At 40.1% G+C, this 16,104-nt stretch overlaps 1 protein-coding gene across 1 annotated transcript in view; it reads left to right on the top strand.

The window, feature by feature from the left end:
- The window catches only part of NYAP2 (neuronal tyrosine-phosphorylated phosphoinositide-3-kinase adaptor 2), a 142,702-nt gene that overhangs the window by 76,386 nt on the left and 50,212 nt on the right, over nt 1-16,104 (top strand). The window contains exon 4 of the mRNA XM_005150206.3: nt 8,417-9,511. Within this exon, the coding sequence (XP_005150263.1) occupies nt 8,417-9,511 (1,095 nt within the window). The remainder of the gene's footprint in view (nt 1-8,416; nt 9,512-16,104) is intronic.

Raw genomic sequence — 16,104 nt, 5'->3', positions numbered from 1 at the left:
TTTTCTAGACAAGTGAAGTAGGTGAGCTAAAGTTACGGTTTCATTAAGCATTTGCTCATTCTCTAGCTTGATTTCCTTTGTTTCCATTTTCCCTGTAAATCATTTCAGACCACAGTCTGGGTGCAGATACTGGGCTTAGAAATCACCCAGAGTCAGGAACTCTTGCGGAGATCAGCTTCAATCACTTTCATTGTAAGCACTGGGTCAGGAAGTCTCTGTACCATACCTTCTCCAGGAAGTTTATGAAAATCCAGCAAATTATTTCCCACATCATCTCCCTGAGCCACGATAGCTAGTAACCAGTTGTGGTGTTGTTCCTGTGAAGACAGGAATTACATTCAAACTGGAGTATGCCTTTGTTTATGTATTGCCAAAGCATACTACAGAAGTCGTCAGTATCCTTTGCACAGCATATAATATATGAATAAGCGGCTCAGCCCTCAAAGGCTTGTTGATGTCCACTGCATACCAAGCTCATATGCCATAGATGTCTAAGGTCTGTGTCAGTGGGACCTAGCTCTTCACACATGCCTAGAAGCATCTCTTTCTGAGCAGAAAAGAGGTATTTTCTTTCTGCAGGTCAACAAAAACACTGCTGCACTTTGAGTCATCGTGTGGCACAGCCTGTAGAAACTGTCAGACAAAATGCAGAGCCTCACCATCTTCTTCATGATGTTTGGGTAGCCATGGAGAGGGGGCAGATAGCACAGGATGACAGCTATAGGAGAACTGAGCTATAGTTGCTGTACCACAGCCAAGATGGGGGGTGGTGGGGGCCGATGTTGTCCATCGTTCTCAGTGTGAAATGCAGTCAGTTGGTGGGCAGCTGAAAGAATAGAACAGTAACAGTTATTTACAGTAAAACAGTGAAAGTTGGTCAGGTTTCATCTCCAGGGTGAGAAACAAGATGCCATCAATGTTGCTTTAAAACTGAAGGGCTTTACTCACGTTGCTGATCTGTGGCTGTTTTTCTGTTATACCCATGTTTAACTCTCCAGTGCTTCGATTCTGTATAGGTTTCCACTAGAGCCACCAAGAAACAAGCACATACGCTTTGCAAGCTAATTTCTCTGCAATCATGATTCAGTAGTTCTATTTGCACACTCTTCATGTAATTCATCTAATGATGCTTGCAGTTGATAAATTCCTGTGCCAATTGCCTATTTCTAGAATCCCTTCAGATTAGCTACAGTTACAGAATTTTTTATTGCTGCTGTTGCACTGGCTGCAAAATCTGTTGCACGTATGCAGACTGCAGGCCACCTGAAACAGAACAAACCAGTACTTCAGCAATACTGGTTGCATATGTGGGCAATGTGAGGATCCTTTACTCAGATTCCCACTTCCCCAGTCATCCTCCCGCTTCTCCCTCCTCAGAGCCTCCCTCCACTGGAACTGCTGTAACTTACACCCATGTAATACCATAGAGCCTGGCCTCTTGCGTATGGGCATATTAATTCAAAGATTTTTTTTTCAAAATGGATACTCAGAAACCATTGAAACCTAAAAGAAGTTACTGTGAGTTTTTTTTTGTTTGCCTCCATTTGCACCCAGTTCATCAGTTTTCCAGTAAAAGGAGGATGATTCAAATTGATTTTTCTTTTATTACTTATCCAAAATCTTGCTTTTTCTGCCTTTCCAGGGCTCTGCCAATTGCCAATTGACAATAACTTTTAGCTTCAGTGAATAGAACAGAAAGGCTTGATTGCAAATAATTTGTAATTATTTCTCAAAAAGTCTTTTTCTTGCCTATTCAATTTTATCTGGAAAAATCAGGAACATCAATTACTCATTCTTCAAAAGAACTAGGATGCAAAATTCAAGCTGCATGAAAACATGAAGCTGGGCATTTGGAAGGACACTCGGTCACCTTGTAATTTTCTGGAAACTTCTGGAGACCTTTTCACTGTGGGAAAGGATAATAAGCAGAGCTCAGTGTGTCAGGTGGATGCACAGAGAAGTGGAGGGCTGTGGAAGAGAAAACCTACAAGTCAGTCTGCTCTGGAGTGTGGAAGTTTGGGGAGGGACTCTCTCCAGCATGCTGATGCTTCAGAGTGTTTGAAATGCCCTGGAATCTCTGGGTCTGCTCTCATCTTGCTGATGCAGGTAAAAGGACCTGCATCCGTTGCCATGCTGGAGAGAAGCACTGGCAGCAGGGCAGTCAGTGCAGTGAGTTGGCTTTTGTGAGTCCGAGGCAGGTATGGCTTCCTTGGCATATGCATCCTATAAGGAGCCATGGTGTTGTGGCTGAGAATTCAGTGTTGTGGCCTATATACACAGCCCTACACAGAACTGAACTGCAGGGCCCAATTCTGCTCTCTATTATGCTGGTGTTTAAATCTGGAATATCACTACTGAAACCACTAGGTTTCCACCACTTTGAATGAAATCAGAAATCAATCATTTTAAAAGCTGAAAGAAGTTGTAAGCCAAAATAAAGGGACCTGAATACTTTCGAAGAAGTCTCCTTAATCATAGCCTTGAGACATCCAAGTAATGCAACAGTATTATTTTATGACATTGTCTTTTAGTCCTTTCATTTTCAGTATAGTTTTGTCCTCTTTAAATGTCTAAATAATTTCCAGTAAAAGCTAATAAATCCAGAAGGGGGAAGAAATATGGACTGCATGAAATCATTGTGCTGAAACCACCTATTGCTTGCAAAGCTGTTTGAATGAATCAGATGGCTCTTTTATACCTTCCATGTTCTTTCCCTCTGTTTTTTTTCTACTAGCATCTTTCAGAAAAGGAAGAGGTAACTTGCAGAGAAGGGACTTGTGTCTGTGAGGACAATGCTATTTTGGAACCCATTTTTTTTCTGTGACAGAGATGTAACATCAATTCTCTGATGTTACTTCAACGTAGTGATGGTATTTCTGTAGTCATTTGTTAAGATGTATCTTTGTGTGTGTCTGTGTTTTGTGGCTATTCACAGAGTAGGAACATTTGCCTTCACAAAAATACCTTAGAGGAGAAGGGATGCTCGTTCAACATTGCATGTCTCCAAAAGATACATTTAAATTTTCTTTTTCTACTGTTGCTTTCCAGGATGGGAACCACTGTGTATGGATTGATAGAAACAAATAAATTAAAACAAAGCCTTGCATAAAATACACTAGAGCCTAAAATGACAAAAGGTAGATGGTGAAAAGTGGCATTTAAGGGGTGAAATGACAGGTGAGGCCCTGTGGCCTGTGACAAAGAGATTAATTAAACTCAGGTCTTCTGAGTGATGATCTTTTGCACAGTTCAGAGGACTGTGCCTTTTAAAATTCAGTTTCAGTAGGAATTTGCAAACTTCATCCACAGAGATGATGAAATCCAACCTGATGTAAGCACTAGTGCACAAATGCACTTAAGATCATGTGTAACTTGGAACAAGCAGTTAATTTCATTAAAGCTAGTGGGATTACTCATAGTCTTGAACCTATACATACACATATAGGTTCTGTGCTACCCTACAGCTGGATTTTCTCTGTTGAATTATGTGATGTAAATCAGAATCTGTGCGTATTTGATTCAGTATCCAGCATGTTCAGGGTTTAATTAAAGAAATTCTATTTGCTTTCACTCCTGGAGGCTCTTTTTGATAGAGGTATCCCTCAAAATACAGCAAGATTAATTCCTTCTGCATCTAAAGTAGAATTTCAAAAATGTTTAGGCCCCAAATCAGTTCATCATTTAGAAAGAAATGGTGTGATATAGCCTCTTGTAGAAATTGAAAGGGAGGAATTTTCCTGTTACGTGTGCTTTTATTCTGTTTGTTACAGTGAACAGCACAAGAAATCAGCTTGGTCTCCGAGCTGCAAAAGCTGGTAAACACCCAGAGGACAATAGAAAATGATGAAATTAATTTTAGGTTTTAGACATTTTCACTTGTTCCTTACAGAGTGAGCAAATAATAAAAACCAATCTGATAATGCATTTCCATATTTCAGTCTCTCCTCAAAGAGCAAGAAAATACTTCAAAGGATAAGATGACCAGAAGCATTCTGTATTTCCAAAATTAACTACGAAAGGCGGATTAACTGGGCATGTCTGAAAGCTATGCATAACCTTTGCGCTACAAATATCTCATTTCAAAAATGTCATCTTCTGCTTATTCAGTAGGGCTTTCATAAGGCTATTTTAAGCACTGTGCTTCTTGCTTCTGGATGAGAATTGAAGTTATTGCAGCCCTCATGTTTTGTTTCACTTGCAGTTTATTAGAGTTAGATAATTGCTTGGTAGTAAGACACTATTAAACATGGAGAGTTCCTGGCCAAGCAGCCTGAACTCCATGAAGTTAAATTTTGTTTGCAAGGATCATTGTGCCTCCAGTTTATCAGCTGTAGTTGTTATGAGGTTCTTATGCAAAAAAGGAGCCACTAGCATAACATCCCAAGCTCTGGCAGCCCCTGTGAGAGCAGGGACATATGTGGCAGTTGCTGAGCTGTCTTCCTCTGATCACCTCCAGTCTGCTCAGGCTCCTCAGAGACCTGGCAGTCACTTGTATTTGTGTGTGTCTGTAATAGAAGCACTCACAAAGCTTTGTGGTGCGTTTTGACATGGCTGCTAAAGGGAACTACCGTCTGGCAGGGAGAGAAATAGTCCTCACTTTGATTTCTTCAGTTTAGCTTTGGATGAGGCCCCATGTGCTCTGATGTAAGAGTGGCAGAGTCTTAGGGCAAGTAACTGGCAACAGTTGCACCAAGGACATAGTAATCCATGATGAAAAGTACTTAATTACTCCACATTTAGGGCAGACAGTATGGCAGTATGTGTATCACCAATATGTCAGCATGGTTTGCTTTTCATAGGAGTTTATGTTCCCAGCAGGCACCAATTGCTTTTTCTGCCTTATAAATGTCAAGTACTTAAGGCAATCTTGCCTATTCCTCTCTGGAGATTGCCAAATAATCTCCTTTCATTGGCTATGGGATCTTGCCAGAGCTTCTGCATTCATGCACATTTATTCCTGCCAAATGTTGGTAACACAGGAACTGTACAAATACTCCCTGCTCCTTTCATTAGCTTTGCACAGCTCTGTCTGTTTTAAGGATTCCTGGGATTTTTTTTCTCTTTTATTCAGGGCTGAAGCAGTAGTTTACGGTCCTTATTCCATTATCACGTGTGCCATAGAGTTCAACCCTTGCTATGGAGCTGCCATAAACATGATCAGTGTCTTGCATTACAGCTTTCTTAAAGCCACTTCAGTTTGCCTCCTCACTGCCCCAGTACAGCTGAGTGGATGTCCCAGTAGGTGTTGAGCAATTCCTCTGTTCCCAGTCACAATAAAAAGGTCCCTTTGTTATTTACCCTATCTATTTACCTGTGTATTTTCTCTAGGAAGTCTTACAGGACTAAATGTTCTTGCTCTATGTAGCATATAAAGGTACCTCTATACCCTTTAAAGGTTTTTAAAATATTTAAAGCATTTACTTTTTAATTTTAGTCTCAATAGTCCAGTTTGTCAAGTATGAAGAAAGATCTCAGTAATGTACCACCGCATGGAAATAAATGCTTTAATAAAATAAACTGTGGCAGAGGAAAAAATGCTTTTAATAGAAAATGGAAAGTAAATCTTTCACCTTGTCATGTTTTACCTATATATCATACAGCTAGACTGGGTCATTTGACCTTTTTGTTGATAATGTCACCAAGATATTTTAGGCTAATGCTACATATCATGCAATGGCAGATGAGAATCTGTGTGTGTCACCGCAGTACTCAATTTCAACCCATGCAAAAATACTATACAAAACTAGATGACAGAATGTCAATCATTTTTCCATTACATTTCTCATTTCCTTTTCTGTATGTAGTAACTTGTGAATGCTGTGTACGCAAACCCCAAGGGTGGGATCTGTCCACCTAAGGACAGATCTAGACCATGTGGCAGAACCTCATTAGTTGGATAAAAGCTGTGAAAATGGAATGAGGAAAGAAGAATATATGATGAATTGTAGGTATTTGTTTGAAAACACAATGCTCTTAACCATTTCTAGCTATTTTAGTTAAAAAAATATCAGTTAACACTACCCTTGAATGATCTCCAGCACAAGAGCATCTTTTGATTTGCTTTGTCCATCACTAATGTCTCTCCAGATGTAAGAATGGGGATATGGCTGTGAGACAGAGCATATTTTCAATGTGACAAATGTAGCACAGAGATGTAGAAGACAGTGTAAGGAACAGGCTTTTGAGGATGCCTGAGGAGCAGGAAACATTTGTATCTCAGGTAACCATTAAGGTGCACATAGAACTGAAGACTGTAAGAAGCATCTGTGTACAAAATACACAATTTTGAAATGCAGCAGAGTCTGTAATCCTTTAATCAGTCTAAAGTAGAGTTCAGGTCCTGGGAAACATGTTCAGAAATGATCATGCAGTTTGTGCCAGTCTTATTGACTGTCTCTTCATTTTAATGACACCAATCTGAAGAAGATTGCTTTTGCCAGGGTTGTAAATCAGATTAACAGAGGTGTGGAGAGAGGATTGAGATCAAGTTTGTGTCAGTAGAACATATATGAACATAATATATGAATAACAGACTAAACAGAAAGAAAACAGTGATTTAGCTGGAAGCATGGCAAGAAAAATCTGCTAGTATTTTGAAATACATCAGGAGTAATGTTTTTTGCAAAACCCAAATGATTCTCGTAGCCTACATCTCATTCCCAAAAGTCTATCCTAATACATTCAAGAAAATTAATTTGGGTTAATTAAGAAGACAAATTTAAAGTGCATTAGGATATATCCACATAGAGAAAAACTATCAAGCTACCAAACACTCTTATCTGTGGTAGCTTTTGCACGTCCTTAGCCTGCTGCAAAGTGGAACACATTAATTGGAACAATTGTGAAAGCCTAATATCATTTTTTGAGGTTGGATTTTGTTTCAAAATCTGACAAGGTTTCTTTTTCAGTTTGCTTCGTTGTACCTTAGTTATATGTTAAGCTTAAACAAATGCTGTTGACAAAGAGTGGTCTCATTACTTCATGTATGCGCATACGTTCACAGCACCTTATTTCTAAACAAAACTGGAATCTTGTTTAACATCTGCCTTTACTGCTATTCCTTGTAAGAACTGAAGAGAGGTTGTTTAGCAAATCAAAGCAGAAGTATGACAAAGTGATAACACTAGGTTTGAATCCTTCTCTGATACTGACCAAATCATATTAGTAAGATGCTGTAACGCAGGCATCTTACAGCCCTGAGCCAGTGTCCTTGCAGACTGTCAAAGGAGTGTCTTTCAGCTGGCAGAGCTGCTGGCTTTAGTAATACGTTTGAGCCTGTCTCTAAAAGAGAGGTTTTAACTCTGCCTGCTTGGTTTAACATTAGAAATTTGCTGCTGTTTTCTGATGGGTCAGCAGAAGGTCTGGAAATTTCTCTGAGCCCTGAGTTTGCAGTGACAGATCTGTAGCAGTGAATTGCAAGGAGCAGCAATGTTTTGAAAGACAGGAAAGCTGACGTTCTAGTTATGGATTATTTTTTTAAATCAGAAAACTTACCAATGAGGTGTCAGGGCTTTCAACGCAAGGACTTTTTACCCTATGGGAATATAAATTAGGTTTAGTGTATGTGGTAAATTTTGTTTCTGAGTTTGTTGAGTCTGCTTAGGATAAAAACTGACTTCATCCAAACATTTAATGAGGTATTTTTCATTAGGGCATAATTTCTAAGAAACCTTTGACCTCTCATTTCAAATGAATTTCATCACAGTGTTTTGATTTATAATTTCGAAGACAAAATGGTCTATTGTTTCTGGAAGTGACCTGCTTGGGAAGGATCTGAATCTGTGAGATACTATGTTCCCCCTTGACTTCACTGAAGTCTCATTAATTCATAGGATAGAGTCCAGATAAATGAGTAGAATTACCACAGCAGCAAATTCTGCAATATTTGTATGTGTGTTCCTTCTCAGCCAGTGCTGAGAGAATTGTGCTTTATGCTAGAAGTTACTATAAATAAAAAAGTCTTGATTCATCACTGTGTCACTGCAGTGTGATTCCAGTATGAATGTCCAGGATCTTAACTGTTCCCTTGCAGCCATAAGGAGTTCATTTAAATACTTAGTTTTATGGTTTTGGCAACTCTATGGGACTTCAAAATCCCACAGTGGTATTTGAAAAGCCTAATATTTAAACATGGAAAGTCCCTTGTCCAGAGTTTGGGAGAGAACAGATGTCTCTGAAGAAGGGAAGTGCTCACTAGCTACTTACTACTGGAGCATCAGAGCACTCTGGGGGATGATGAGGAGTGTTTTGAATAGGGTGTTATTTTTAGTGTTCTGCTGGTATCATACCAGAGGAAACTGGCACCAGGCTGGTCCCAGGAAATCTGCTCTAGAATTATGACACTGTAATAAAGACCCTGTGGTTGGCACAGCATGTTACATACTTCTGAAAACTTCGTATTGTGCTCTGTTTTCAGTGTCAGCCAAACCACGACCTCACAGCGATGAATACACAAAGAAGATTCCACCTCCTAAGCCGAAACGAAATCCAAATACTCAGTTAAGCACATCTTTTGATGAAACGTATATCAAAAAGCATGGCCCTATGAAGACACTTACTAGGGATGCCTCTTTGTCGCAGGTCAGCAGTCCTGCCCCAGACACTGAGGAAGAAGAGCCTGTTTATATTGAAATGGTTGGGAATATTCTCAGAGACTTCAAAAAAGACGAGGATGACCAAAGCGAAGCTGTCTATGAGGAGATGAAATACCCTATATTTGATGATGTAGGCCAAGATTCAAAATGTCAATGTGAATATGATCATCACACTTGTTCTTCTCAGTGTGCTACTCCCACAGTGCCTGACCTAGATTTCACCAAGTCTTCAGTGCCATCAACTCCCAAGGGCTTGCTTTGTGATATACCCCCACCATTTCCAAATCTGCTTTCTCACAGACCTCCACTGCTGGTGTTCCCACCAGCACCAGTGCAGTGTTCCCCAAATTCTGACGAGTCTCCTCTAACTCCACTAGAGGTCACAAAACTTCCCGTTTTAGAAAATGTGTCTTACATCAAACAACAAGCTGGAGCTTCTCCATCTTCACTGCCATCTCATACATCAGGCCATCAAAAACTGGAGAAAGACCAGACAGTATCTCATGGAACTAGTACCCCTGGGCACACCTCCTCACCTCCTCATCCTTCTACTTTATACAGAACACAGTCTCCACATGGTTATCCTAAAAGTCACTCTGCCTCACCTTCTCCTGTCAGTATGGGTAGATCTCTTACCCCCTTAAGCCTCAAAAGACCTCCACCTTATGACTCTGTACATTCAGGAAGTCTCTCAAGAAGCTCTCCATCAGTGCCTCATTCTACAGCCAGAAACACATTGCAAGAAGGAGGAAAGATGGTAAATGCCTCAGTCAGTACCTACGGGTCATCATCTCAGAGTGGTTCCCGTTCTCGGACACCCACCAGTCCTCTGGAGGAGCTAACCAGCCTCTTTACCTCAGGACGAAGCCTCCTGAGGAAATCCTCCAGTGGCAGAAGATCTAAGGAACCTGCAGAAAGTAAGTTCTTGATGTAATTTTTCCTTTTTCTTCCTTGTATAATAATCAGTTTCACAATATTTTACTAAATCAAACTCTTGCAAAAATTAAGTACCACGAAAGTCTGAATTCCTTGTATAAATTTCTTCTCACAGGAAAAAAAGTGATTATTGATAAAATTGTTTTAGTTTTATATTGTTAAATTTGTAAGAGTTTTGAGTGTGCATACTGCACTATAGAAGTATAATTGATGGCTTGGTCTTACACAGAACAGTTTTCATTACCTTTTCCACAGTTTTAAGGGTCCTGTATGAGTTGGGATCTTCCAACCATGTCACAGGTCCACTCTTTCCAGATGGATGCTAAGACACGGTAATTGTCCAAGCAGCTTACAGCAAAATAACCAAACAGTAGCTGGTTTTTGGCAAAAAATCCATTGATTGCCCTTAACTTGGCCAGTGATCACAGTGTGTATGATGGCAACCAGAAGTACCAGCTTAAACCATTTCTCTTTTTCCCACTGCCTCCTTTCATACAGTGTCACAGAGTATGCTTTCAGCTGTGATAGAGTGACTCCTTGGGAAGGCCATACTCTGAATTGATCTGAAAACCAACATGACCTATAACACATTACGCACACTCAGAGAAAAGCATGGCAGGAAGTTGTGCAGAAAATCCGTAAGCCAATATTGACTTTTCATATGCTGTATCATAAAACCATTGTCCCACATGTATTCAGGTTTACACAATGTACACGTATTTCTGAGCTAGTGAACTGTAGAAACTCCTAATGAAATCAGCAGGAGTCACAGGTGTGAGTGAAAGCAGAACCTGGCACCAGTATTTCTGTTGCAAAAAACCTTCCCATTCGGTGGTGCCAAAGACAAGTCTTGCAGTGGAAGCCAGCTGTAACACCTTTTGTCAGAGTGCAAAGTGGGCTCAGGACACTTTGTCTCCAACTCCAGTAAAGCCAGTTTATGACTGAATTCTTGACACTTGCCTAGTGGAAAAGCTCTGTTTGGAGAACAGCTGAACTTACGTTAGTGTAAATGCGATATTATACCTATTTGGCAGCTGTAACATATTAAATACAAGGTGATAAACTGCACTGATTTATACCTGATAAAGGAAGGCATTCTGGTTTCCAGGCTACTGTATTGCTACAGCAGGGAAGTAAATTCTGCACTGCCTTTCTGGTTGTGTTTGTTCTGCTCTATTATATTGCTCACTGCAGTGTGGTCACATCACTTTGGGGCACACTTATGGGGGCTTTTACAGTAATGCAAATGCAATAATGCCAAATTTGTGTGCTGGATGGGATCAAGTTTGTACCTAAAAGGCAAGATAATTCTTGTAATTGGGAACAGTTATGAGGGATATGATGTGACATTTATAAATAATTCCAGTGAAGTGGTAGGGGGAGATTTCGGCAAAGTGCAAAACATATTGAACATTATTAAACATACTTTTTATAAGTGATCAGAGCTCTCTTGTAAACCCCATGTTACATCAGATCTACCTGGTGAGCTTCATAAATAGGACTGCTTTATGTTTACCCATGTAGGCAGAAGTACTAAGTTTGGAATTTACAGAAATTCCTGAAGCGAATGTGGCAAGTCCTGGGAAATTTCATCAGATTCTGCAGCTGTCTCATACCTACCTCCAGAAAGATATTCTCTCTATTCCACTTGACTAAAAATGAATGTAGACCTTCCAAGGGACTTTTCACTGATAAATTTAAACTAAATGTTGCCCTGCAGATCTGTACCAAGAACAGCTTTCTGCTTGGCCTCTCAAGGAGCATTCTGCTGGCTCCTTGGGAGTTAGAAATGTGCTCCTTATTGGTCACAAATAATAAAATAAGGTATATGAAATAGAAACTGCCTTCATTTGCTTTAAGGACAAAACATTCATGTTATAAATAGACACCAGTAGTGAAAAGACTCTGGAGTGCAGCTGTGTTGTGTAAATGAACAGACTGCCCATCTAATCCGATTGTAATTTGTCTGGTATTTACAGTATGACTTAATCCTGTGGGATTACTGCACAGTGCAAGAACCAGGTTTGTGTTCAGATATTACAGGGGAAGAAGACACTCTAAGATTACAGAAAACACAAGTCTAGCTTTTTATGTCTTGCAATTCTATGTTAAAACAATCCACTGTAAAGCATCTGAATTGTGGGATTTGAATGTAGAATCTGACCAGACTGTCAGATTTACATGCTCTGGTAATACATAGTGGTAGATAGTGTAGACTGGACATAATCATACAGTCTGTTAAAGAAATCTTCCTCTGCAAATTGTGCGGGAAGCCCAAGGCACTCATATGGTTCTTGATTATGTTTTTTTAAGCTATGGGAGAACAATTGCTTAGCATAGGACCAACTGGGACTGCCATGGTTTTATAGTTGTCACTTCAGGGCAATTTGCTCTCAGCATACAGAAAGATTTCCAGAATCTAGAGGATAATAAACATAAAAGAAAAAAGAAGTTATATGATTCTTACAAAATCATGCTGGGAAATTAAGAATATTGGCTTCTAAAATATAAAATCATTCTGAGCACATCTCAAGCAACTTTCTCATTGACTCCTCCAAGCCCCAGCCCTCTGTGACTTGTCGAAGCTCTCACTGCCATATGCTAGTAAAAAAAAAATAGCACAATACTGCATTTTATATTCAGCTGAGTGTATTTAGAAAATATTGCAGCAGTTACAGGAAAAATTCTCTCTCGTTTTTATTGTTATTACTGCAACAGTCTTTGTGAAAATTTGGCATCTGAGTCCGTACTCAGAATACATTTGCTGTCCTTTAATTTGTGACATATTTGAATAGGTTTCTTTTTGAGTAGGGGGACTGCACAAACCTGATTTCCAGTCAACAAGCAAAGCTGTCATTTGTAGCCTGCCTTTATTATTTTCTTAATTCTTATGCCTTTTTTCTTTCTTTTTTTTTTTTTAAATATCCTCCTCTATTTTATTCCTATAGAGTTCACTGGAATTGCATGAGTGGGAAATTGGGATATATCAGTGATACTAGGGAGACTGTCACCTCAGGGCCACATTCTCTGAGGATATGAGTTCTGTTGAAGCCCCAGAGATGTTGCTGAATGCACTCAGCATCCACTGGCTGCAGCTGTGATGTGCATATCTGGATTTTATAAACACCTCACTGTGCTGGGTTCTTCTAAAAATCCTCTTACGTGCTGTTGGCATCTTAAATATGGATTATAGCACAATTATGAAGGTGGGGAGAAAAGAACAAAGAAAAATAAATTGTAAGGCCAAACCAGAAATTAAAATAATGGTGGAAAATGAGCACAAAGAAACAGAGAAAGATGGGGAAACTTAGGGAAAACTGAAGAAAGATGTAGATGATGAAAAATGTGAAAGAATGGAAAAGATGTTATTAATTGTCATTGCCTGTTCTTTAACCCTTCCTGCTTTTGTGTGGGATAACATGGTAGTGTGCCCTAACAGTTGGCAGGCTCCTGGGAAATGCAACATCAGTCCTCAGAGGGCAGAGGAAAACTGTGTAAAGGTACCAACACAGTCTGGTGTCCTCGGGCTGCTGCAGTGTGTCCTTTTTTTATACAGTTGGAAAGTGTTTAAGAATGACCCCTTGATCCAGCTGTGCTGAATGACACATTCCCTTTGCTTTTAGTGTGTTCACTGAGTGTCTGTGTTACCCATGTTCTTCACTAAAGAGGGAATTACAGAGGGAGAAAGAGAGGAAATGGTCTTCAGATTTTCTAAAGGAGCTGTATTTGCTCACTGTCTTTTCTGCACCATAGAAACATATTGTACTCTGTGAAAATATAGAACTGTAGTCATGTGCCAGTGGGCATACCTACATCCTAAAAAGCAAAACAGAAGCTGCTGGTGTGCATCTGAACTGCACTCACTTGAAGGCAGTACATTTTTAATGAGTGAAATGGTCCTGCAAACCCTTGCCAGGACCAGCCCTTTCTGTTTGTGTATTGGTTATTTCCATTTGTTAAAGCTTCAGTGTCCCTATAATTTCCTGGGAATTTCATGCCTGTTGTGAGCAAGTACTGCAAATAGTAATCCTAATGAACTCCACATCTAGTAGTTATCTGTGCTGTGTGCTCTAACTCTGTGCATGAGGTGTGAGATCAGGACACGCCATGTGCAGCAGCTCATTGCTCTTTTCCTTGGCTGCTCTGCAGGGCTTCATAGTTGCTTTGGCTTTTGCCAAAGAGAGTGTCACTCTTCCCCTTCTAGTCGTATGTAGGGAGGAAATTTGTGAACGTGCTACTGTGAAAATCAGTTAAAGTGATTGGAAATTGGGATAATTATTAACATTTCCTGTTCCTGGCTGGTACCCACTGCATTAGGAATTTAAAATATGTTATTATAAGTTGTCATGTAGTGTTGGGAGGAGTGCATAAGTGGTTTGACTTCTTAAAAAGGAGCTCTTGCTGATTTCAGGCAGCTGAGACCCTCCCATGTAGAAATTTTGGAGTTAAGAGTGGAAATTTTTACCTTTTTTATAATTCTGTTGCTTTCCAGGGAGCTAGAAAGCAGCTTTGCATTCCCTGCTAGATAGGACTGTATGTTGGAAAAGAGAGTTTGAGAAATGAGTCAAATGCAAATACACCCCACATAGGTCTGTTCATTTGTTTATCCTCCACCTCTGTGCATTAAATGCAGAATGAGGGACATAAGGCAGGATTTCAGCTTATGCATTTCTCATGGAGTTAGGATGAAACATGCTGGCCTAAGGAAGGTGGACTTGGTATGCCACAGAGCTGTGCATACCTCCTTATTTGGATACCTAGTCAGTCTCTGGTATTCTGAAGAGGAAGGACTTCTTGGCAAGACTAGGCCAGCCATAAAAAGTATTATGGCTACTCTCTACATGCCATTGCTCAACTACTGCATAGCTGAGAGTCAGTACCAGAGACTGAAATTTGAAAGCCTACGTAATTTCTAACCTGTAGGTAAATATATTTTCTGTATTTTTATATAAAGCAATGACAGCTTCTAATTTTCCATCCCTTTTCTGCATTGTAGCAATTGATTGTGTGCAGTATCACTGCTGTGTTCAGTCTAATGAGACAGTTACAGTGTTACAGAAACAATCTCCATTACTGAAGTTACTCTTGAACCTTTGAGCCAGAGGGGTATTGGCTTCTCTGCCACAGGTGAAGCAGCTGTTTCACTAGAAGTTAGCTTTTCTAGTCTGATGACCCATGATATGTATGAGATTAGACGAGGCGATCACAGCAGTCACATCTTGTTTGACAGACCTGAAAGTAGATCTGAAAGAAAAGACTTAGAGGAGGGAGCATGGGGAAGCGCCAGAGGAAAAGGCATAGAATCATGGAATCATAGAGGGTAAGAGAACACCAGCTTTGAAAATAATTACACTTGTTCATTACTGGGAGGATATGGTCTTACCACAGTTAATTGCATTTCGTTAAAGCCTGAAGACTCTGCCCTTGCCTGTCAATTGCTGTCTGTCGAGATAGAAGCAAGCTGAGGAGTTTCAGCATCAGAAGTGCTTTCTTCAAGTGTTCACTTGAGAATGCATATTCAGGGCAAGAGCTGTGTACACCTGCATGCACAAAGGTCATGAGCTGTCTGGTCTGCTGGTGTCAGTTAGGGCTCTCAAACTCTGCCCTTCGCTAAGGGATGTGCCTGTTGGGGTGAGTGTGCAATGTTGAGAAATAGAACTGAAAATGACTGAAGTGTTAACAAGGGGACAACCAGATGTGGTCAGCATCCTTAAGGAACCAAGCTTTTAGGGGAAAACAAGATTCGTTTTGCAGTCGAGTGATCCAGAGAGCTGTTTCAGCCATACCTGTTGTCCTTCACCAGTAATCCTTAGATGCCATGGTGAAAAGAAGTGGGCACTGGACTAAATATTTTGATCCAGAGCAGCTAGTCTGGCCAGATGGAGCCTCTTTCTTAAGATGACATGTACTCCACAATTAACAATCACAGGAAATAACTGGAAAGAAAAGTCATAATGTGACAGTAAGGTCATACAGTTAAGCACGCGAAAGGCAGGAAGCCAACATTTCACCTCCAGGTGAGAAGGAGTGAGCTGAGAAGCAAAGATACAAAGAAGAAATGTGTGAAAGCATGCACAGCAGCTCAATGGCAGCTTGCACGTCCCTGGGTGCTAATCCCCTGCTGTAGCTAAGCCATCACTGCCCCATTTTGCATTGCGTGCCAGTAATACAATTCTTTCTCAGCACCAGAGATAATGCCAGGTTTGAGAACTTGTTTCAAATGAATAAATCAGTAGGTACCTGTTCCTTATTGAAACACACACTATGTTGTTTGTTGTCTTGCTGCTTTCACACAAAAGTAAATATGTCTATTTTAGGGCATTTAGTAACTTGAAAGTTACTAATGGGTGGGATGTCCCCTCCGTTTTTAAGATGAAGAAATGTCTTTGTTACATTTCTGTTATAATAGAAAACATGCATGTTGAGATGATTTGCAGTGGTTTTGCTAATTGGTACCATGACATTGTCTCCTCTTCTAATTTGTCAGTTTAAGCTCATCAGAAAATCAGGTCCTCCTGGGACTGGGACTGTATACAGAAGCACTGAAGAAGACATAATTTCATAAATAATTGCT

This window comes from Melopsittacus undulatus, chromosome 6 (genome assembly GCF_012275295.1).
Source record: "Melopsittacus undulatus isolate bMelUnd1 chromosome 6, bMelUnd1.mat.Z, whole genome shotgun sequence".
Taxonomy (NCBI): domain Eukaryota; kingdom Metazoa; phylum Chordata; class Aves; order Psittaciformes; family Psittaculidae; genus Melopsittacus; species Melopsittacus undulatus.
Note: the sequence above shows the minus strand (reverse complement) of the source record. Positions and strands in the feature narration are given on the sequence as shown.